A 26,222-nucleotide genomic window follows, 5' to 3' on the forward strand; every position below is an offset into this window, starting at 1 on the left:
GGTTCACACAATGACTGGAAGAGGGTCCATTCCCATGAGCCAGGCCAAAATACCACATACTTCACAGGACAATGAATACTCAGAAAGGTCTTGCTTCAGGAGTGAGGAAATACCCCAAATCTAAAAGCAAGAATGGAAAGATTATAAGTAAATCTCTGTACTCCAAATAAAACTCAAGATAATAAAGTGGAGGCAGGGAAGGTTTTTTTTAAAAAAAACACAAACCATACTTGTAGAGACGCAAATTACATTGTCAGAATTAAAAACTATAGTGGATGGAAATAAACACAAATTAGAGATAACAAAGGAAAAATTCCTAAATTTGACACGATAAACTGCAAGAAACTTTCAAGCAGCTAATAGATAACTCCCCAAATAAAAAAGAAGAGACAGAAAAAAAATTAAAGAAAAAATGACCAAAAATATTCTAACCTTAATACAAACCATAATCCCACAGATTCAGGAAGGAAGTGTCTGGGACAGAAAAAAATGAAAATGTATCATTGTCATTTTTTATACCATCTAGGATGTATAATATTACTGAAGGTGAACTGAGGTAAGTTAAAATTATATACTAAAAATCCTAAACACTAAGATAGCAAAACAGTTATCGCTAATAAACCCAAAAATATATATAAAATTGAATCATAAAAAACAGTTGACTAATCTAAAGGAAAGCAGGAAAAGAAGGGGAACAGAGAACAGTTGGGACTAACAGCAATCACACAGCTACCAGACAAACATAACTATATCAGTAATCACATTACAAATGACACTTGTCTAAGAACCTCAACTATAATACAGACTGTCAGGCTCAGCAAGAAAGCAAGACCAAACTACAGGCTGCCTATAAGAAATGCACTTTAAATGTAAAGACACAAATTCGTTGTAAGGATGGAAAAAGATACATGCTAACAGTTGGCAAAGGCAGCTGAGCAGGAGTGGCTGTATTAATACCAAAGTAGATTTCATAGCAAAAAAACATTCCAGCAATAAATAACCAAGTTCATGTCACAATAGTAAAAGGTTCAGTTAATCAACAAAACATAACAATCCTAAGTCTTTATGCCCCTAATAACAAACCAGCCTCACAATATATGAGATCAAAGTGGATAGAACTACAAAAAGTAACAGACAATTTCTAGGTAATCTGAGGTTTCAATACCCTTTACTCAATAAGTGATAGAACAAGAAGGCAGAAAATCAGCGAGAATAGACTTGAACAACACTATGCTTTTCATGTACCCACGGAACACTTACCAAAATAGACCATATTTTAGGCCATACAACAACTCTCAATTAAAGGATTGAGTCAGAAGGATTTAAGTCATACAAAGTATGTGCCCTGACCACAAATCAATCAGATTAAAGACCGATAACAAAAATAACTCTGGGAAATACACAAATATTTGGAAACTAAGTAACACACATCTAAATAACCCTGGGTCAAACAGGTAATGAAAATAGAAATAGAAAATAGAAAATATTCTGAACTGAATAAAAATTCATCAATCAGAATTTGTGGAATGCAGCTACAGCTGTACTTGAATACAAATTTTTAGCACTGCTGAATGTCTACATTAGAAGAGTCTTAAATCAATGACTTTGACTTCTACCTTAAGCAACTAGATAAATGAAGAGTGACTTAAACCCAAAGCAAGCAGAGGAAAGGAAATAATAAACATCTGCTGTGGTCTGAATGTTTGTCTTCCCCAAAATTTATATGCTGAAAGCCAATCACAGATGTGACGGTATTAGGAGGGGGGATTTTTACAGGTAGTTGGTCATGAGAGCGAAGCCCTAATGAATGGGATTAGTGCTTAGTGCTCTTATACAACAGACCCCAGATCTCCTTCACCCCTTCTGCCAAGTGAGGGCACAGAGAAAAAGAATTCATTCCTGAACTAGGATGTGTTCCCTAACCATACACCAAACACAACAGCATCTGGATCTTGGACTTTGCTGAACCCACAACTGCGAGAAATCAACTTCCGTGGTTTGAACCAGTCTATGGTATTTTGTTACACTGTTGGTTCCAGAAGAAACAATAGAAAAAAATCAACAACACAAAACACCTTGAGGAGATCAATAAATGTGATAAAGCTCCATTTAGCCAGGCTGCTCCAAATAAAAGAAACAATACAAATTACTAATTTCAGAAATAAACAATGTGACATAATTATAGATTCTACAGATACTAAAAATATAACAAGATATTATAATTTCTATGTAAGTAAACAGGACAACTTAGATAAAATTAACAAATTCCTTTAAAAATGAAAATTAGCAAATCTCAATCAAGAAGCAATAGATAATGTGAATTGCCCTATATCTATAGAAGAAAGTTAAGTTATAGTTAAAAACCTTCCTAAAAGAAAACTCCAGACCCAGCTGGCTATGCTGGTGAATTCTACAAAACATTTCTGGAAGAAAATAATACAATTATACATAAACTCTCCCAAAAGAAACAGAAAGAAGGAGTGTATCTCAACTCAGTCTGTAATGTTAGCTTTACCCTGAACCAAAACCAGAAAATATTACCAACAAGAAAATTCCCTCATGAGCACGAATGTAAAAGTACAACCAATTTGTGATGCAACGAAGACATCCTCCCATAGTGGAGTGAATAAACTGTGGTTACACAGCCATACAGTGGAATATCACTCTACACATAAAGAAATGAGCAATCAATTCATGAAAATATGTGAAGGAACCTTAAATGCATATTACCAAGTGACATAAGCTAATCTGAAAAGGGCACTTACTGTATGGTTCCAACTATATGATCAGGAAAAGGCAAAACTATGGATAAAGTAAAAGGGTGCCAAAGGGTAAGAGACAGCAGGAAAAGATACATAGGCAGAGCACAGAGGATTTTTAGGGAAGTCAAAATAATTTATATAACATGGATACACATCATTGTACATTTGTCCAAATCCATACGTGTAAAGTACCAAGAGTGAACCCCAATGCAAATTATGGGCTTGGGGTGATTGTGATGTGTCAATTTTGGCCCATCTATCATAGCAACTACCACTATGGTGAAGGATACTGGTAATGAAGGAGGCTAAACATGTATTGGATTGGGGGTATACAAAAAAATATCTGAACCTCCCTCTCAATTTTGACAGGAACATAAAACTGGTCTAAAAAATAAAAGTCTTTATAATAAATTCTAAATGAGACTTTAGTAAATTGTATCCGACAGTATAATGAAAAGGTAATACATCATAAACAAATGGGGTTTATTCCAGAAATGGAAGGTTGGCTTAACATTGAAACATCATCATTATTTACCACAAAACAAACTGAAAGAGAAGACCCATAGGATCATCCCAACAGACACAGGCATCTGATAAAATTTACTCCTGATGTCTCAAAGAAGAAACACTCTCAGTAACATAAGAATCCAAGGGAAGTTCTTCAGCATGATAAACAACGTCTATGATGAACCTACAGCTAACGTGCATCATAGTGAAAAACTGAATGCATTTCCCATAAGATGAGGAAGAACATGGGAATGTCTGCTTTCACTACTTGTTTGTAGCATTGTTCTGAAGATTCTAGTTAATGCAGTCAGGCAAGAAAAAGAAATAAGAGGCATCCAAGTTTAAAAAAAAGAAATAAAATTGTCTTTATACACAACCATGACCATAAAATAGGTATGGGTAAACCCCAACCTGTGGGCCAGCTTCTTGTCCGATAAGCTTTTATTGGAACACAGCTGTGTTCATTAATTTATGGATGATCTATGGCTGCTCTCATACTAAAATGGCAGAGTTTATCAGCTGCAAAAGAGACCCTTTTGCTACAAGCCTAAAATATTCACTATCCTTAGTAAGAGGGTAGTTTGAGAAAGAAAGGTTTAACAACCTTTGGTCTATGAAGAAAATCTGATCAAATCTACCAACGATGTGCCAGAACTAATAAGTGAGTTTAACAAGATTGAAGGATACAAATTCAATATAGAAAAATTAACTGTATTTCTATATGCTAGCGATAAACAATCAAATGAAAATTTTAAAACTATCATTTTCTATAGTTTTATAAAAGTGTATATTTGGATTAGCAATGCTCAACCTGTATAAAGAAAGTCAAATACATCTACACTAATTAAACTATCATTTACAACTTCATCAAAAATGAAATACAGATAAATCTGATAAAATATGAAAAGACCTATAAACTAAAAACTACAAAATACTACTGAGAAAATTAAATATTACCTCTATAAAAGCAGACATACACTTTATTGAGGAGTAGATTCGCTATTGTTAAGATGTCAATTCTCCCCAAATTAATCTATAAATATGACCCAATCCCAACTTAATTTCCAACAAGCAAGCAGTCTTTATTTTATTGATAAGCTGATTCTAAAGTTCATGTGAAAATGCAAATGATCTAGCATAGTCAAAACAGAACAAAGAACAAAATTGGGGGATTCATTTCAAGAATTACTATAAATCAATAGTAACAAAAACAGTGTGCCATAGGTACAGGCTGAATATCCCTTATTCAAAATGCTTCAGACTAGAAGTTTTTCAGATTTTGGATTTTGGAATATTTGCATATACATGATGAAATATCTTGGGGATAGGACCCAAGTCTAAACACAAAATACATTTGTTTTTCATATTTACCTTGTACACAAAGACTGAAGGTAATTTTAAATAATACTTTTAATAATTTGGGGCATGAAACAATGTTTGTATACATGAGGTCGGATGTAGAATTTTTCCACTGTGGTGTCTATGTTGGCAATCAAAAAGCCTGGGGTTTTAGAGCATTTCAGATTTGGGATATTTAAATTAGCAATGCTCAACCTGTATAAAGAAAGTCAAATTCAGACAATCCCCAACTTAAGGTGGTTTGACTTATTGACTTTACAGTGGGTTTACTGAAGTATTAAATTGCTTTTGACTCAAACACTGGGTTTCCCACAATTTGGGGAGCATCTGCAAATTAATAAAATTCAACAGACAGTCCAGAAATAGATAACACATATGCAACCAGCTTATGACTGACAAAGGCAGGATGGCAATGCAGTGGAGAAAGGATAGCCTTTTCAACATGTGGTGTTGGAACAATTGGCTGTCCATATCCAAAAAGTGAACTTGAATCCATACCTCACCTCACTCCATAGACAAAAGGAAACTCAAAATGGAGCACAGATTTAAATGGAAGATCCAAATCTATAAAATTTCTAGAACAAACACAGGAAAAATCTTTGTGACCTTGTGCTAGGCAAACATTTTTACATATGACACAAAATGCAAAATCTGTAATTCAACAATTAAACTGGATTTCATTACGATTAAAATCTTCTGCTCTTCAAAAGATACTACAAAGCAAGTGAAAAGTCAACCCAAAAACTGGCAAAAATACCCTTGTAAAAAAGTAGCTAAAAGTAATAGTATCCAAATACATACAGAATTATTAAAATTCAACATGTAAGAAAACATCAACCTACTTTTTTATATGCAAAAGATGTGAAAAGACAGTTCAACAAAGAAGATGTACAGATGGCAAATAAACACATGGAAAGATGCTCAACATTTTAGTCATTAGGATCATGTACATTAAACCCATAAGAATATACATAATACACCCATCAGAATAACTAAAATTTAAAAAAATAAATACAGCAGTAGTGTGACAACATAGCAACTGGAATGGTCATTTACTGCTGATGAGAATAGAAAATAGTACAAATATTTTGGAAAACCATTTAGCAGCTTTTAGAAACAGGAATATGAAGGGCCATGAGGAGACGTTAGTGGGTGATGGATGTATGTTGACTATCTCGATGATGGTAATAGTTTCACATGTGTATACATCTGTTAAAACTTATCAAATGGTACCTTTTACATGTGTGCACTGTATCGCATATCAATTATACCACACTAAAGCTACTGATTGTAGGAGCAAACACCTAAGGCACTGGCTGTGGCACAGAGAAGGGTATGCAATGATGCAGTATAAAGCTCGAGGACTGAGATCCATACCTTATAGCAATAAATGGCAGCTGGGTTTTCAGCAAGCAGGTAACATGATCAGGTGTGATTTTTTACAACTATATAATTATGATTGCAGAACAGGCCATGGTTTTGGAAGGTGGAATAGTAGGAAAGACAGTTAGAGGGTTATCACAGTATTTCAGGTGGGAGGAAATGGTAACATGACCATGGGTAAATTGGTAATGGCATAGAAGAGAAGCAGAGTAAACAAACACAATGTGTGTATCATTCACACTGAGAAAAGTACAGTGAAATGATCATAGCTCTTTGGCTGAGAAGGTACAAGATACAGTTGCTTTCATTCTATTTTAACATAAGGCATATTTCTGAGATGAACATTCTTGTAACATATCAGTACTCTATGGTACAGTGCTAAGCAATGTGTGCATACATTGCTATAGGATTTTTAAAAAGCCTTATATTTATGCATTGGTCCTACCTTTACACTTCATTTCATGTTGATCAATGAGTAATATGACATTCTTACAATTACAGCAAAGCGAGTCACCGTCCTCTGAGACTGTTTGAGATAACTGAATTATGTCATCAAGGTCATCCCTAGAATGTATTTGGTTTTTCACCTACAAAATAAATAACACTGTTTCAAAATGTCCCCAAAATATTTATAGCATATACTAAATGTACAGAAGTGGGAATTGCCCATCTGTTTATATGAGCACAAACACAGGTACCTGTTCCGTACTTTTTTTTAAACAATTTCCTTTATGTTGACTCTAGTTCAGAAGACCACATGGTCTATGGATAAATTAGTTTCCCAGTTCCTATGCTATTTAGAAAACTGACAGAGAGACTTGGGTTAATTAAGGAACAAAGATTAAGAGAATGTCTTCCTGAGCTTGAGTTATTTTAATTGCAAAAACAATCTATTTATACATACAATTAGGTATTTAGATTACCCCATTTTACACAAGAGATTTTCATAAGTAAAAAAATTCAAATGGATCAAATAATTGGTGAAGAGAAAAACCAGAGTAGCAGCAAGTGACCCTCTAAGTCTTTTGGAAGTTGAACTTTCTCCAAAGCCAGGAACTCTACTTTACTTGTAATATGCTTACCTCATTCTTAAATCTTTGCATATATCACTTAATTCCACTTCTAGACATACTGCTGATGTTCTGTCACCATGTGGTGGAGAATAATGCACATTTTCTAATTCAAGTTTTATGCTTTCATACTTATTTGCACTACAGTTGTCACATAACGGCTTCTGGAACACATTCTGTATTGGTTTTGTACTGTTTGTAACAACAGAAACACCATCATCTTTTTTTTTTTTTAAATCACATGCTTCATTTCTTTGGAGCAGGTAAGCCACATACCTAAAAGGCTTTTTGAATCACTAAATTGAGGCATATGTCCGATGTTTAATTTTGAATTAGCGGTGTTTTGGTTTTTTGTCATTTGCCTCACAACCTATTTGTCTTCTTTTATTTCATCCATAACTACTTCTGGGTTTCTTGCTTTTGTACTTTCAGTATCATTATAAAAATTTTCCTTGTCTGAGTTAAAAACATGTTCAGTATCTGGTTTGTTGTCATTTTCACAGTCTACTTTATTTGTATTTAAATAAAGCTCTGAAGGTGACTGGCAAGCATATTCTGGGGACCCAGAGTATGAATGAGAAAGAAAGGCATTTTTGAGACTGGGTTATTTTTGTTCAGGAAATATTTGGACTACTACAGAGACAGACATGCCAGATGCATCACTTTCCTGACAATCAGGTGAATCATTTATCAAATTAGAAGGTTTTTACTTAAGTTTGTTCTTCCTGTAGAGTTATTATGTAGTTGCTCTTCCTCAATACAAGCAGTTTTGTAATTTTCACAAATTTCACCAAAACTCTGCTTTAACTTATTTGTGATGAATTTTAAAGGTTTTTTTAACCCTAATTTGTCTTGTTTGATCCACATTCTCTCATACTTTTGTGCACAAGTAAGTCCTGCATATATAAAGAGGTCCTTTCTATCACAACACCTTTTCACTACTAGTTGTTGAGACAATTTTTGCACATGCAAAAGTGGAAGATAAATTTGCTAGTTTTCTTTCTTAGATGTCTTTTCTGTCAGAGTACATGTTTTAAAAATAACTTTATCTTTAAATAATCAAGTGTAAAAAGAGAAAAATTAAAAAATAATTAAAGTTTAATATCAAACTTCTTAATCTATGTTTACCTACTGCCAAATCACTGGATTGTAACTAAGAAGTGAAAAATAATTTGCATTAGCCTAAAATCAGTGAAAAACATAAACCATGAAACTTTAATTTGTCACTGTTTGTTTGGACTAAACTTGAATAATTCATTATGTGTTAAATTTCCCAAAAATGAATTAGGAGATGACTTGTGGTACTATAAAGGCACTGTCACTTTAAAAGATTTTATCACTATATGAACAGTGTACACTTGAGTGCTTTTTCCTAATATTACTAATGATTAGGCAAACTTTAAATTATTAGGAACCAAAATCACCACCAGTCAGTAAGAAAAGAAAATTCTTTGTCTGGCAGCCAAGATGGCTGAATAGGAACAGCTCCAGTCTACAGCTCCCAGCGTGAGCGACGCAGAAGATGGGTGGTTTCTGCATTTCCATCTGAGGTACCAGGTTCATCTCACTAAAGAGTGCCAGACAGTGGGTGCTGGACAGTGGGTGCAGTGCACCGTGCGTGACCCAAAGGAGGGTGAGGCATTGCCTCACTCAGGAAGTGGAAGGGGTCAGGCAGTTCCCTTTCCTAGTCAAAGAAAGGGGTGACAGACAGCACCTGGAAAATTGGGTTACTCCCACCCTAATACTGCACTTTTCCGATGGGCTTAAAAAACAGCACACCAGGAAATTATATCCTGCACCTGGCTCAGAGGGTCCTACGCCCATGGAGTCTAATTGATTGCTAGCACAGCAGTCTGAGATCAAACTGCAAGGCAGCAGTGAGGCTGGGGGAGGGGCACCTGCCATTGCCCAGGCTTGCTTAGGTAAACAAAGCAGCTGGGAAGCTCGAACTGGGTGGAGCCCACCACAGCTCAAGGAGGCCTGCCTGCCTCTGTAGGCGCCACCTCTGGGGGCAGGGCACAAAGAAACAAAAAGACAGCAGTAACCTCTGCAGACTTAAATGTCCCTGTCTGATAGCTTTGAAGACAGCAGTGGTTCTCCCAGCATGCAGCTGGAGATCTGAGAATGGGCAGACTGCCTCCTCAAGTGAGACCCTGACCACTGACCCCTGAGCAGCCTAACTGGGAGGCACCCCCCAGTAGGGGCAGACTGACACCCCACACAGCCGGGTACTCCTCTGAGACAAAACTCCCAGAGGAACGATCACACAGCAGCTTTCGCGGTTCATGAAAATCTGCTGTTCTGCAGCCACCACTGCTGATACCCAGGCAGACAGGGTCTGGAGTGGACCTCTAGCAAACTCCAACAGACCTGCAGCTGAGGGTCCTGTCTGGTAGAAGGAAAACTAACAAACAGAAAGGACATCCACACCAAAAACTCATCTGTACATCACCATCATCAAAGACCAAAAGTAGATAAAACCACAAAGATGGGGAAAAAACAGAGCAGAAAAACTGGAAACTCTAAAAAGCAGAGTGCCTCTCCTCTTCCAAAGGAACACAGTTCCTCACCAGCAACGGAACAAAGCTGGACGGAGAATGACTTTGACGAGTTGAGAGAAGAAGGCTTCAGATGATCAAACTACTCTGAGCTACAGAAGGAAATTCAAACCAAAGGCAAAGAAGTTAAAAACTTTGAAAAAAGTTTAGATGAATGTATACCTAGAATAACCAATACAGAGAAGTGCTTAAAGGAGCTGATGGAGCTGAAAGCCAAGGCTCGAGAACTACGTGAAGAATGCAGAAGCCTCAGGAGCCGATGCAATCAACTGGAAGAAAGGGTATCAGTGATGGAATATCAAATGAATGAAATGAAACGACAAGGGAATTTGAGAGAAAAAAGAATGAAAAGAAACAAACAAAGCCTCCAAGAAATATGGGACTAAGTGAAAAGACCAAATCTACATCTGATTGGTGTACCTGAAAGTCACGGGGAGAATGGAACCAAGTTGGAAAACACACTGCAGGATATTATCCAGGAGAACTTCCCCAATCTAGCAAGGCAGGCCAACATTCAGATTCAGGAAATACAGACAACGCCACAAAGATACCCCTCGAGAAGAGCAACTCCAAGACACATAATTGTCAGATTCACCAAAGTTGAAATGAAGGAAAAAATGTTAAGGGCAGCCAGAGAGAAAGGTCAGGTTGCCCACAAAGGGAAGCCCATCAGACTAACAGTGGATCTCTTGGCAGAAACTCTACAAGCCGGAAGAGAGTGGGGGCCAATATTCAACATTCTTAAAGAAAAGAATTTTCAACCCAGAATTTCATATCCTGCCAAACTAAGCTTCATAAGTGAAGGAGAAATAAAATACTTTACAGACAAGCAAATGATGAGAGATTTTGTCACCACCAGGCCTGCCCTAAAAGAGCTCCTGAAGGAAGCACTAAACATGGAAAGGAACAACCGGTACCAGCCACTGCAAAATCATGCCAAAATATAAAGACCATCGAGACTAGGAAGAAACTGCATTAACTAATGAGCAAAATAACTAGCTAACATCATAATGCCAGGATCAATTTCAGACATAACAATATTAACTTTAAATGTAAATGGACTAAATGCTCCAATTAAAAGACACAGACTGGAAAATTGGATAAAGAGTCAAGACCCATCAGTGTGCTGTATTCAGGAAACCCATCTCACGTGCAGACACACATAGGCTCAAAATAAAAGGATGGAGGAAGATCTACCAAGCAAATGGAAAACAAAAAAAGGCAGGGGTTGCAATCCTAGTCTCTGATAAAACAGACTTTAAACCAACAAAGATCAAAAGAGACAAAGAAGGCCATTACATAATGGTAAAGAGATCAATTCAACAAGAAGAGCTAACTATCCTAAATATATATGCACCCAATACAGGAGCACCCAGATTCATAAAGCAAGTCCTGAGTGACCTACAAAGAGACTTAGACTCCCACACAATAATAATGGGAGACTTTAACATCCCACTGTCAACATTGGACAGATCAATGAGACAGAAAGTTAATAAGGAGACCCAGGAATTGAACTCAGCTCGGCACCAAGTGGACCTAATAGACATCTACAGAACTCTCCACCCCAAATCAACAGAATATACATTTTTTTCAGCACCACACCACACCTATTCCAAAATTGACCACATACTTGGAAGTAAAGCTCTCCTCAGCAAATGTAAAAGAACAGAAAGTATAACAAACTGTCTGTCAGACCACAGTGCAATCAAACTAGAACTGAGGATTAAGAAACTCACTCAAAACCGCTCAACTACATGGAAACTGAACAACCTGCTCCTGAATGACTACTGGGTACATAACGAAATGAAGGCAGAAATAAAGATGTTCTTTGAAACCAACGAGAACAAAGACACAACATACCAGAATCTCTGGGACACATTCAAAGCAGTGTGTAGAGGGAAATTTATAGCACTAAATGCCCACAAGAGAAAGCAGGAAAGATCCAAAATTGACACCCTAACGTCACAATTAAAAGAACTAGAAAAGCAAGAGAAAACACATTCAAAAGCTAGCAGAAGGCAAGAAATAACTAAAATCAGAGCAGAACTGAAGGAAATAGAGACACAAAAAACCCTTCAAAAAATTAATGAATCCAGGAGCCAGTTTTTTGAAAGGATCAACAAAATTGATAGACAGCTAGCAAGACTAATAAAGAAGAAAAGAGAGAAGAATCAAATAGATGCAATACAAAATGATAAAGGGGATATCACCACCGATCCCACAGAAATACAAACTACCATCAGAGAATACTACAAACACCTCTACGCGAATAAACTAGAAAATCTAGAAGAAATGGATAAATTCCTGGACACATACACCCTCCCAAGACTAAACCAGGAAGAAGTTGAATCTCTGAATAGACCAATAACAGGCTCTGAAATTGTGGCAATAATCAATAGCTTACCAACCAAAAAGAGTCCAGGACCAGATGGATTCACAGCCGCATTCTACCAGAGGTACAAGGAGGAACTGGTACCCTTCCTTCTGAAACTATTCCAATCAATAGAAAAAGAGGGAATCCTCCCTAACTCATTTTATGAGGCCAGCATCATCCTGATACCAAAGCCGGGCAGAGACACAACCAAAAAAGAGAATTTTAGACCAATATCCTTAATGAATATTGATGCAAAAATCCTCAATAAAATATGGGCAAACCAAATCCAGCAGCACATCAAAAAGCTTATCCACCATGATCAAGTGGGCTTCATCCCTGAGATGCAAGGCTGGTTCAATATACGCAAGTCAATAAATGTAATCCAGCTTATAAACAGAACCAAAGACAAAAACCACATGATTATCTCAATAGATGCAGAAAAGGCCTTTGACAAAATTCAACAACCCTTCATGCTAAAAACTCTCAATAAATTAGGTATTGATGGGACGTATTTCAAAATAATAAGAGCTATCTATGACAAACCCACAGCCAATATCATACTGAATGGGCAAAAACTGGAAGCATTCCCTTTGAAAACTGGCACAAGAGGGCACAAGACAGGGATGCCCTCTCTCACCACTCCTATTCAACATAGTGTTGGAAGTTCTGGCCAGGGCCATTAGGCAGGAGAAGGAAATAAAGGGTATTCAATTAGGAAAAGAGGAAGTCAAATTGTCCCTGTTTGCAGATGACATGACTGTATATCTAGAAAACCCCATTGTCTCAGCCCAAAATCTCCTTAAGCTGATCAGCAACTTCAGCAAAGTCTCAGGATACAAAATCAATGTACAAAAATCATAAGCATTCTTATACACCAACAACAGACAAACAGAGAGCCAAATCATGAGTGAATTCCCATTCACAAATGCTTCAAAGAGAATAAAATACCTAGGAATCCAACTTACAAGGGATGTGAAGGACCTCTTCAAGGAGAACTACAAATCACTGCTCAAGGAAATAAAAGAGGATACAAACAAATGGAAGAACATTCCATGCTCATGGGTAGGAAGAATCAGTATGGTTAAAACGGCCATACTGCCCAAGGTAATTTATAGATTCAATGCCATCACCATCAAGCTCCCAAAGACTTTCTTCACTGAATTGGAAAAAACTACTTTAAAGTTCATACGGAACCAAAAAAGAGCCCGCATCACCAAGTCAATCCTTAGCCAAAAGAACAAAGCTGGAGGCATCACGCTACCTGACTTCAAACTATACTACAAGGCTACAGTAACCAAAACAGCATGGTACTGGTACCAAAACAGAGATATAGACCAATGGAACAGAACAGAGCCCTGAGAAATAACGCCGCATATCTACAACTATCTGATCTTTGACAACCCTGAGAAAAACAAGCAATGGGGAAACGATTCCCTATTTAATAAATGGTGCTGGGAAAACTGGCTAGCCATATGTAGAAAGCTGAAACTCGATCCCTTCCTTACACCTTATACAAAAATTAATTCAAGATGGATTAAAGGCTTAAACGTTAGACCTAAAACCATAAAAACCCTAGAAGAAAACCTAGGCATTACCATTCAGGACATAGGCATGGGCAAGGACTTCATGTCTAAAACACCAAAAGCAATGGCAACAAAAGCCAAAATTGACAGATGGGATCTAATTAAACTGAAGAGGTTCTGCACAGCAAAAGAAACTACCATCAGAGTGAACAGGCAACCTACAAAATGGGAGAAAATTTTTGCAACCTACTCATCTGACAAAGGGCTAATATCCAGAATCTACAATGAACCCAAACAAATTTACAAGAAAAAAACAAACAACCCCATCAAAAAGTGGGCAAAGGATATCAACAGACACTTCTCAAAAGAAGACATTTATGCAGCCAAAAAACACATGAAAAAATGCTCACCATCACTGGCCATCAGAGAAATGCAAATCAAAACCACAATGAGATATCATCTCACACCAGTTAGGATGGCAATCATTAAAAAGTCTGGAAACAACAGGTGCTGGAGAGGATGTGGAGAAATAGCAACACTTTTACACTGTTGGTGGGACTGTAAACTAGTTCAACCATTGTGGAACTCAGTGTGGCGATTCCTCAGGGATCTAGAACTAGAAATACCATTTGACCCAGCCATCCCATTACTGGGTATATACCCAAAGGACTATAAATCATGCTGCTATAAAGACACATGCACACGTATGTTTATTGCGGCACTATTCACAATAGCAAAGACTTGGAACCAACCCAAATGTCCAACAATGATAGACTGGATTAAGAAAATGTGGCACATATACACCATGGAATACTATGCAGCCATAAAAAATGATGAGTTCATGTCCTTTGTAGGGACATGGATGAAATTGGAAATCATCATTCTCAGTAAACTATCGCAAGGACAAAAAACCAAACACTGCATGTTCTCACTCATAGGTGGGAATTGAACAATGAGAACACATGGACACAGGAAGGGGAACATCACACTCTGGGGACTGTTGTGGGGTGGGGGGAGGGGGGAGGGATAGCATTAGGAGATATACCTAATGCTAAATGACGAGTTAATGGGTGCAGCACACCAGCATGGCACGTGTATACATATGTAACTAACCTGCACATTGTGCACATGTTCCCTAAAACTTAAAGTATAATAATAATAAAATAAAAAAAGAAAAGAAAATTCTTACATTTTAATGCAAATTACACATTGTAATATGATTGACAGTGTTATATATTTATATAGATTATAGGCTTAAGTTCTAAGGTCTACTAATGACAGTGGATTTGATAAATTTAACTATTTAGAGATTTTCTATATTGAAATACATTAGGCAGTTATTCTTTGTACACTAATACCAAAGGTGCCATTCTGCAAGGTATAATTCTCTTGATAGCCAGTTGGGTTGATTTTATGACGCATTCTCTCCCTGAACATAGAAACTGAAGTCAGAGATCAAAAAGGAAAATAAATTTTTAACCCTGGTATTAGTGACTGGCAATAAAAAAACTGCAAAGTTTGAACCACTAGCAATAATTACTCCTTTAATCTGAATCCAGTACAGTGGTCATCACTGTTAAATTGTTCATAATTTCTATTGCTTAAAATTGTAATTCAATATTTGATGTTACCTTCTTTATTATAATAGGAAGTTATAAAAATAGAAGTGCAAACAATATCAGGAACTTTTTAACTCAATTCCAAGAGTAAAGATAAGATACAAGTTGCTATAGATTCCAACACTATTTTAAATTTTATAACTAGTTAAATGTTTTTAAAATGAAATATTAAATTATAATCAACTGATACTAAAAGGCTAATCCAAAGGTAAATTCATTTCAAATATGCTGTATTACCACAGCTAGGAAAACAAGATTAAACCAGAAATTTGATTTTAAATTTTTACATACCTGTGGCTGGTTATTTTCATATTCTTCAAGCCTCTTTTGCTCTCCCTCTGATGCCATTTCTAAGTCTTGTTCTGCTAAAAAAATTATATATTTAGTTAAAATGAGCTACACAGAACAGTTAGATAAAAGCCATGGTCAGCGGTGGCTCACGCCTGTAATCCCAGCACTTTGGGAGGCCGAGGCAGGCGGATCACGAGGTCAGGAGATCGAGACCATCCTGGCTAACAAGGTGAAACCCCGTCTCTACTAAAAAATACAAAAAATTAGCTGGGCGTGGTGGCAGGTGCCTGTAGTCCCAGCTAGTCGGGAGGCTGGGGCAGGAGAATGGCGTCAGCCCGGGAGGTGGAGCTTGCAGTGAGCTGAAGATCTCACCACTGCACCTCCAGCCTGGGTGGCAGAGCGAGACTGTGTCTCAAAAAAAAAAAAAAAACGATAGTCTTTCTAAAACCAGAAAATAAAAGTGTTTCAACGAAGCTTAATCTTTAGTATAATATTTACTTCTTTAAGAAAGGCTTTTAATCCTCCAAAACTTCAGCAAACCACTTGGGGAGGCACTAGATGTCACCAGGTTCAAGCCATGCAAACGTGGTCAAAGATTCACTCACAAATTCACCCACCCAACATCAATGAACGAAACCATCAGAAATAAAACAAAATGTAAAATTCCAATAGAAACAGAAAAAGTAACAGCACACTGTTCTTTACTTCACAATAGTACCTTTAGAACAGCACTTTGAGCCTGCTGTTCATTATTAATCATTTCCAAAATGACTGCTACTGTTTACACTTTCATCAATGTACAGTCTCTTCTTTATATCTAAAATATTTTCCTCAACTATTCTGACAGATTTCTTTCATAATTTAAGACTCAGACAGCTATGTGAAGTCTTCCTTGATTCTGGCTATCTTTCCTCAGATAAATGGTTTTATTTAATACAGGTTTTATAACATATGTAGTTAAGGTTTCTAAAGTGAGATTATGTCTCAACTAACTATAACTGAAATAGAAGAGTGTATCTATTCCAATGTAAACATGTTGACTGATAATGAGAAAAATGATCTTTATAAAGAATAGCAAATCATGATCCTGAGAGAGTAAGTATCAAAGCTGATGGGAGGATGCTATGGCCTATCTTTAATGCAATACTTCAGATTCAATTACACCATTATACTACAAGCATTTATCATGTCCAACTGTTTTTCCTATTATTTAGGAAGTACAAAATTGTGAGGACACTTCCAATAAATATACAATTTATTTCTCATCAGAGAAACTGTTTAAAATTAATCAGCTTAGACAGTTGTAGAATAAAAATTAATAAAACTATTCATTTTTTTCATTCCTAGGTAGGCTACTGCTATGTCTACATTGCTTGTATCCTGCAGTTTGGCCCTGTCAAGAACTTTCTGAATCTACTCATGCAAGAAGATATGTAAACCACATCAAAAATAGTGTATAGGCTGGGTGTGGTGGCTCACGCCTGTAATCACAGCACTTTGGGAGGCTGAAGCAAGTGGATCACAAGGTCAGGAGGTCAAGACCAGCCTGACTAACATGGTGAAACCCCATCTCTACTCAAAATACAAAAATTAGCTGGGCATGGTGTCATGTGCCTGTAATCCCAGCTACTCAGGGGGCTGAGGCAGGAGAATCGCTTTAACCCGGGAGGTGGAGGTTGCAGTGAGCCGAGATTGTGCCATTACACTCCAGGCTGGGAGACAGAGCAAGACTCTGTCTCAAAAAAAAAAAAAAAAAAAAAAAGTGTATAATAAGCTTTCAATATGTAAATAATTGTCAAAAATGAAAAAATTAAATTTCCACAGACTTATTAATAACATTTTATACTTCAAAATCAGTGCAATGTTCACTGATTATTTTGGTTTTGTTATTCAAAGAATGAATGCTATAACTTTTTGTTTCTAAAATTAGTTTGATTTGATATACCATGCTAATCTCTAAGACACTTTCATGGAACTGTGATCTTATTTAAAAAAATAGGTTTCTTAGTAAAATCAGTCAAAGTTTCTTAGTTCAAATAAATTTCATTTGATTAACTAATATCAACACTTCTATATAGCTCTCATAAATTATTCCCACCACAAATAAAGAGGAAAGCCTCTTAATTTAGCAGTAGTACCTTACATGTATAATTTCTATTTCCTAAATTTGTGTTCCTTTCCCTCTGGCTAGAAACATGCTCAGAAATAGTAGCAAAATGATACTGTTATGTTTCAAACTGCTATCAGATGGCAAACAGGTATATGGAAAGGTGCTCGACATCACTGATCATCACAGAAATGCAAATCAAAGCTACAATGAGGTACCATCTCACCTCAGTTAAAATGGCTTTTATCCAAATGGCAGGCATTAAGAAATGCTGGTGAGGATGTGGAGAAAGCAGAACCCTCGTACACCATTGGTGGCATTGTGAATTAGTACAGTCACTATGGAGAACAGTATAGAGTCCTCAAAAAATTAAAAATACAGCTACCCACATGATCCATCAATCCCATTGCTAGGTAACTACTCAAAAGCAAGAAAATCAGTATTATAAAAGAGAAATCTGTCCTGACATGTTTATTGCAGCACTTTCCACAATAGCCATAATTTGGAATCAACCTAAATGTATATCAACAGAAAAATGGGTTCTAAAAATGTGATACATATATGGCTCAGCCATATGAAAGAATAAGATCCTCTCATTCGCATGACATGGATGGAACAAGAGGACATTATGTCAAGTAAAATAATCCAGGCAAAGAAAGGAAGGCTTCACATGTTGTCAGTCCTTTGTGGGTGTGAGAAATTTAAAAAATAGAGTTCATGGAGATGAAGAGAAAAATCACCATTACCACAGTCTAGGAAGGGTGTGGGGGTGGTAGGAAATGAGGATGCTTAATAAGTACAAACTATAGTTAGAAACAATGAATAAAATTTAACATTTTATATAGCACAAAAACATGACTAGAGTCAGCAATAACTTATTGTCCATTTTAGCATTACTGAGGAAGTACAAACTAAAAGACAGCACAAAGAAATGGTTAACGCTTGAGGTGATGGATAACCCATTAACCATGATGTCATTATTACACATTGTATGCCTGTATCAAACTATTTCATTTACTCCATAAACATAAACACCTACAATTTACTCATTAAAATTAAAAACAAAAAAATAAAGAAACACACACAGTGTGCTAATCAGAACATCTGATTGGCTTAATATAATAAGTGTAACAAAATTGACCAGAACCAATAAAAGTTAAAACAAAACAAATGTTACAAAATAAAACATTTCGTTAGCTAAAAGCCATAATTTTAATTGACTTTTAAAGCAAAACAAATATTTTACAGTATCAAAATTGATCTCTTTAATTCGCTAAAAACTATTGAAATTCCAAATTGGAAACTTCAGAGTATCAAAATGTAAAAGTAGAAACATCTGAATGAAACCTTATAATTTTAGGCCAGGCATGGTGGTTCACACCTGTAATCCCAGCACTTTGGGAGGGCGAGGCGGGAGGATCACCTGAGGTCGAGAGCTCAAGACCAGCCTGACCAACATGGAGAAAGCCTGTCTCTACTAAAAATACAAAATTAGCCGGGCATGGTGGGGCATACCTGTAATCCCAGCTACTTGGGAGGCTGAGGCAGGAGAATTGCTTGAACCAGGAAGGTGGAGGTTGTGGTGAGTTACAATTGAGCCATCGCACTCCACCCTGGGCAACAAGAGCAAAGCTCTGTCTCCAAAAACAAAAAACAAAACAAAAAAAAAACCTTATGTTTTAAAAATATATTTTCCTTATGCATGTAAATCTCATTTTTGAAAATATAAATAAAAATGATAACAGCTGCATTATTTAGATGAAATCCTGAAATAAAATATAAAAAGTGAAATAATTGAGAATAGAAAGAATATGAGCATTACAAACAGATTAATGTACTTCTTTCCAGAGTTAAATCTACAATGCAAAGTTTACCTGGTGTGGATGTTTGTACATCCTTCATTTTGGTGGCTGTATTCAGAACAGAATTTTTATTTTCAATTGTAGCCTGAATGGGTTTTAAAACAAAGTGATTAGCACATGATGTATATTGGTATAGGTTATGCAGTTAATAATTAAAAATATAAATGTAAGAGTAATTACCTTCAAGGTGGGCAGATTCTCAGGATACTCTAACAAGCAAGAGAAATATATAATCAATCATATGTAAATATGGTAAGGCCAACCATACATTCGTGGAGTGTTAGCATCAAACTGAATACTCTTGCCTGTATTAGTGTAGGGTTTCATGTTTTTCTAGTTTGTTTCTTTGGGACAGTAACATGATAGAAATGCAATGAAGAAAATAGGAATACAAGCTTCAAAAATATACAGTTACAAGTTAAAAAGTGAGATTATGCACCACATCTATTGCTAAAAAAAAAAGTGTTAATATCAATGTGGATATACTGATTAACAAGGAGAAATGTGATCTAAAATCAGAGGAGCAAGTCATAACCCTAGAAATAAGTGTAAAAGCTGGTGCTAACTGCGACTACATGACTTTCATACAAGACATCAGAAGGCTTTATACCATTATAACATAAACATTCATCATGCTCTTTAGCTTGTCTGATAACTGAGAAGGTACACAATTACAATGACACTTCAGTTGAACATACACTTCACGTGTCTTCAGTGTAAGTGTCCTGAATTGATCTGCTTGGATATATGTTTGGTGAATCCTAGTAGTTAATATTCATTATTTATCATGCCCATGTGGTGTAATAATCTGCCTATATTTCTTATATCCTCTAGTTTAGCCTTCAGAAAGTTTCTTCATCCACTAATGGCAAGAAGGTATAATATATAAACCCCATCAAAAAGTATAATAAATTATACATATTTATACAAAATGGAATTGCTCCAGGCATTAGATATTAATAAACTTATACATTTGGAAATCAGTCCAATATTCATTGAAAATAACCACTTTAGGATTCAATTAATGAATTCAACATTATTTTTGTCTGTAAAATTAGTCTGCTCTGGAATATCACTTTACTATAAAGAATTTTCATTAAATAGCTATTTTAACAAGACAGCCAGCACTTTGGAAAAAACTAAATATTCATATTAAACTTCAACTCATTTGAATAACTGAGCCCCTTATGTCTTGACATGCTCTCCAATGTTTCTTCTTTCCAATTTCAATGTGGGGAAGTCTATAATCTTACTTCAAAGATCACGTCCAAGACCAGCAGCATCAGCGTCACCCGAGAACTTATTACAAATGAAGAATCTCAGGTCTGCAGAATCAGAATGTGCAGCTTCGACGAGCCCTCCTCTGATTTATTTGGGAAGAGAAGTTCTTTTCTATCTGGACTGAACATGACATTAAATGTGTTTTGCAAAATTACCTGTCCCAGATTTTTCTCCATCCTTTATTTCTCTGGCTATATTCGAAACAGAATCTTTCTCATCACCTGTAGCCTGAATGGAATTTGAAACAAAATAATAAATAAATAAAGTATGTTTCATAGACTGTACAATTACTAGTTCACAATATAAATAAGAGTTTAATTACCTTCAAGGCTGGTTGTCTCCGAGAAGATACTGAAAAGCAAAAGGGATACATAATCACCCACATGTACGTATGATAAAGTTATTCATACATTCATGCAGTGTTAGCATCAAGCTGTATCCTTCTGCCTGTATTAGGGTAGGATTTGATGTTTCCTACTTTGTGTCTGGGGATTGGAACATGACAGAAATACACCGAAAAAAGTAATACAGCCTTCATGAAAAATATACTTACAATTTCAAACATGGTATGATTTGTCATATGTCTAAAACTAAAATAAAACCCTGTCAATATCAACGTGGATATGCTGAGTGATGAGGACATATGTGATCTAAAATCAGAGGATCAACTCATACAATTGAGAATCAATGTCAAAGCAGGTGGTACTTGATCTCACAGGTCTTTCATGCAAGAAATCAAAAGGATTTACACCATTATACTACACACATTCATCATGCTCTTTAACTTGCCCGATAACAGAGAAGGTACACAATTACAATGACACTTCAGTTGAATGTACACTTCACGCCTCTTCAGTAGAAGTGTCCTAAATTGATCACCTTGGATATCTGTTTGCTGAAACCGAGTAGATAATATTTATTATTCCTCACACCCACGTGGTGTAATAATTTGCCTAAGTTTCTTGTATCCACTCGTTTAGCTTTCCAAAAGTTTCTTCATGCATTCATGGCACCAAAGAATAATATATTAGCCTCAATAAAAATATCATCAATTATCAATTTTGACAAACTTCTACAAAGTAAAACTGCTACAAGCGTTAGATATTAATATGTTTTACATTCACAAATCTCTCCAATATTCATTGAAAATGACCACTTTAGGAGTTAATTAGAATTCCACATACTTTTTGTTTCTATAATAGTCTTGTTGGGAGTATCATGCTATTCTCTAAAGAAGTTTCATCCAATAGCTATTTTACCCAAGAGTTAGCTCCTTGAACAACGAAGCCAACGTATTCATATTCAAGTTTATCTCATTTCTATAACTAAAATCAACAAAACATGTATCTCTGATGCCTAATAGTAACAAAGAGGAGTAATGAGTCATTGTGTTTTTATGCCAATTCAAGCACTGTTTCCTGCTTCCAGCAGTTGCTGGAGCTACCAAAATTAAATATTGTTTATGCAAATGTTCCAAATGCATCTGAAGTGAGTTCACTCAGGTTTCCTCAGCAGTAACCCCAAAATTATATAAATGACTTCCTCTTTTCCCACCTTCCTGCCTCACAATCCGTCTTCATTTGGAAAATAATTGCTACATCAGGGGTCTCCTCAGTTCTCCTTCTACAGTGTCTATGGGTTATTATGAACAGTTTTCTGTCTGTTTTTAGCACTACGATGTGACGTCTGTAAAATCTGTACTTCCTCTCTTTCTCCTTACGCCCTTAATGAAAAGATGCTACAGAATTAAAGCAAAATTATGCTGTGCCCCAGAGCCCCTTATGTCTTCAACTGCTCTCCATATTTCTTCCTCCCAGTTGCAATGTGGGGATGTGTATAATCTTACAGTGAAGATCATGTTCCAGACCAGCAGCATCAGCATAACCCAAGAACTTATTAGAAATGAAGAATCACAGGCCTGCTGAATCAGAATGTGCATCTTCGACCAGCCCCCCACTGATTTATTCGGGGAAGAGAACTTCTTGTCTGGACTGAACATGACATTAAATGTGTTTCGCAAAATTACCTTTCCTAGATATTTCTCCATCCTTTTTTCCTGTGGTTATATTCGAAAAAGAATCTTTCTCATCACTTGTAGCCTGAGTGGAATTTGAAACAAAATAATAAATAAGGTATGTTTCATAGGCTATAGGTTTACTAGCTCACAATATGAATGAGAGTTTCATTACCTTCAAGGCTGGTTTTTTCCGAGAAGACACTGAAAAGCAAAAGGGATACATAATCACTCACACGTAAATATGATAAAGTTATCCACACATTCACACAGTGTTAGCATCAACCTCTGTCCTCCTGCCTGTATTAGCGGGGGCTTTGATGGCTTCTACTTTCTGTCTGGGGACCAGAACATGTCAGAAATACCCTGAAAAAAGGGAACACAGGCTCCATGAAATATACCCTTACAATTTCAAACACGGTATGATTTTTTATGTGTCAAAAACTAAAATAAAACCGTGTCAATATCAATGTGGATATGCCGAGTGATGAGGACAAATGTGATCTAAAATCAGAGGAGCAACTCACACACCTGAGAATCAATGTCAAAACAGGTGCTACATGATCCCATATGTCTTTCATTCAACAAATCAAAAGGATTTACACCATTATACTACAAACATTCATCATGCTCTTTAACTTGCCCAATAACTGAGAAGGCACACAATTACGATGACCCTCCAGTTGAACATACACTTCACATCTCTTCAGTGGAAGTGTCCTGAATTGATCACCTTGGATATCTGTTTGCTGATACCTAGTAGATAATATTCATTATCCCTCACACCCATGTAGTGTAATCATTTGCCTAATTTTCTTGTATCCACTAGTTTAGGCTTCCAAAAGTTTCTTCATCCAATCTTGCCACCAAAGGATAATATATTAGCCTCAATAAAAATATCATCAATTATCAACTTTGACATAATTCTACAAAGTAAAATTGCTACAAGCATTAGATATTGATCAGTGTTTCATTCAGAAATCACTGCAATATTCTTTGAAAATGACCATTTTAGGAGTTAATTGGAATTCAACATCATTCTTGTGTCTAAAATAGTCTTGTTGGGAGTACCGTGTTATTCTCTAAAGAAGTTTCATTAAATAGCTATTTTATCCAACAGGTAGCTCCTTGAATAAGGAAGCAAATTTATTCATATTCAAGATTATCTCATTTTTATAACTACAATCAACAAAACATGTATCTCTGATGCCTCCTAGCAACCAAGAGGAGTAATGGGTCAGTGTGGTGTATTCCAATTATACCATTGTTTCCTGCTTCCAGTAGTTTCTGGAGCAGCCAAAATCAAATATTTTTTATGAAAATACTCCAAATGCATCTGAAGTGAGTTCATTCAGGTTTCCTCAGCAGAAACCCCTAAATTATATAAATAACTTCTTTTCCCTCCTTCCTGTCTGACAATCCATCTTCCTTGGGAAAATAATTGCTACATCAGGGGTCTCCTTAGTTCTCGTTCTACAGTGTCTATGGGTTATTACTATCAGTTTTCTGTCTTTTCTTTGCAGTACGATGTGACGTCTGTAGAATCTATACTTCCTCTCTTTCTCCTTCCACCCTTAGTGAAACCATGCTGTAGAATTAAAGCAAAACTATGCTGTTCCCCAGAGCCCCTTATGGCTTGAACCTCTCTCCATATATCTTCTTCCCAATTTCAATGTGGGGAAGTGTATAATCTTACTGCGAAGATCACGTTCCAAGCCAGCAGCATTAGCGTCACCCAAGAATTTATTACAAATGAAGACTCTCAGACCTGCTGGATCAGAATGTGCAGCTTCGGCGAGCCCCCCCACCCGCCCTCCGCTGATTTATTCGTGGTAGAGAAGTTCTTTTCTATCTGGATTGAACATGACATTGAATGTGTTTTGCAAAATTACCTGTCCCAGATATTTCTCCATCCTTTATTTCTGTGGCTATATTCGAAACAGAGTCTTCCTCGTCAGTTGTAGCCTGAATGGAATTTGAAAGAAAATAATAAATCAATCAATCAATGAAGTATATTTCACAGACTATAGATTTACTAGTTCACAATATAAATGAGAGTTTAATTACCTTGAAGGCTGGTTGTTTCTGAGAAGACGCTGAAAAGCAAAAGGGATGCATAATCACTCATATGTAAATATGATAAATTTTCCATACATTCATGCGGTGTTAGCATCAAGCTGTATCCGCCTGCCTGTATTAGTGTAGGCTTTGATGTTTTCTACTTTATGTCTTAAGCCAGGAGCATAACAGAAATATACTAAAGAAAACAGAAATAGATGTGTCACGATATATTCCTAACTATTTCAAACATAATATGATTTCTCATATATCTAAAAGAAAAATAAATCAGTGTCAATATCAAAAAGGGTATGCCAAGTGATCACGACAAATGTGATCAAAAATCGGAGGGGAAACTCAATCACCTGGGAAAATGTCAAAGCAGGTGGCACATGCACCCACATGTCTTTTATGCAAGATATCCAAATGACTTACACCATTATACTGCAAACATTCATCATGTTCATTAACTTGCCCAGTAACTGAGAAGGTACACAATTACAGTGACACTTCAGTTGAATGTACACGTTATGTCTCTGTCTCTTCAGTGAAGTGTCCTAAATTGATCAGCTTGGATATATGTTTCCTGAATCTGAGTAAATAATATTCATTATTTCTCATATCCATGTGGTGCAACAATTTGCCTAAGTTTCCTGTATTCTCTAGTTTAGCCTTCCCGGACATTTCTTCATCCACTCATGGCAACAAAGTATAATATATAAACCTCAATAAAAAGCATCATCAATTATCAATTTTGACATACTTCTACTAAATAAAACTGCTAAAAGCATTGGATATTAATAAGCTTTTGTACTTGGAAATCACTCCAATATTCATTGAAAATGACCGTTTTAAGAGTCAGTTGATGAACTCAACATTATATTTGTTTTTAAAATTGTCTTGTTAGGAGGATCATACTAGTCTCTAAATAATATTCATTAAATAGCTATTTTATCCGTGAGATAGCTCTTTGATGAAAGAAGCCAATGTATTGATATTCAAGTTTATCTAATTTTTATAACAAAAATCAACAAAAGATATATGTCTTATGCCTAATAGTAGCAAAGAGAAGTAATTAGTCAATGTGGTTTATCCCAATTCTAGCTTTCTTTGCTTCATCCAGTAGTTCCTGGAGCTGCCAAAATCAAATCTTTTTTGTGTAAATATGCTAAATGCATCCGAAGTGAGTTCACTCAGGTTTCCTCAGCAGAAACCCCAAAATTACATAAATAACTTCTTCTTTTCCCTCCTTCCTGCCTCACAATCCCTCTTCCTTGAGGAAAATCATTGCTACATCAGTGGTCTCGTTAGTTCTCGTTCTACAATTTTTACTGGTTATTACAATCACTTTTCCGTCTGTTTTTATCAATACGATGTGACGTCTGTAAAATCTATACTTCAACTCATTCTCCTTCCACCCTTGGTGAAAACATGCTGTAGAATTAAAGTAAAAT

General features: G+C 36.2%; 1 protein-coding gene across 4 annotated transcripts in view; it reads right to left on the minus strand.

Annotated features, from left to right (window-relative positions):
• Nucleotides 1-26,222, minus strand: part of LOC100968148 (ankyrin repeat domain-containing protein 36B) — a 103,360-nt gene that overhangs the window by 51,459 nt on the left and 25,679 nt on the right. For 3 of the 4 annotated variants that reach the window (XM_063594783.1, XM_055107635.1, XM_055107636.2), the window contains 10 exons: nt 24,778-24,806; nt 24,603-24,675; nt 22,886-22,914; nt 22,723-22,795; nt 21,019-21,047; nt 20,852-20,924; nt 19,596-19,624; nt 19,428-19,500; nt 15,447-15,520; nt 6,457-6,598 (listed from right to left, as the gene is read on the minus strand). In XM_063594783.1, the coding sequence (XP_063450853.1) occupies nt 6,457-6,598; nt 15,447-15,520; nt 19,428-19,500; nt 19,596-19,624; nt 20,852-20,924; nt 21,019-21,047; nt 22,723-22,795; nt 22,886-22,914; nt 24,603-24,675; nt 24,778-24,806 (624 nt within the window). The remainder of the gene's footprint in view (nt 1-6,456; nt 6,599-15,446; nt 15,521-19,427; nt 19,501-19,595; nt 19,625-20,851; nt 20,925-21,018; nt 21,048-22,722; nt 22,796-22,885; nt 22,915-24,602; nt 24,676-24,777; nt 24,807-26,222) is intronic. The other variant, XM_055107637.2, reaches the window with a different exon arrangement.

The sequence above is a fragment of the Pan paniscus genome, chromosome 12 (genome assembly GCF_029289425.2).
Source record: "Pan paniscus chromosome 12, NHGRI_mPanPan1-v2.0_pri, whole genome shotgun sequence".
Lineage (NCBI taxonomy): Eukaryota > Metazoa > Chordata > Mammalia > Primates > Hominidae > Pan > Pan paniscus.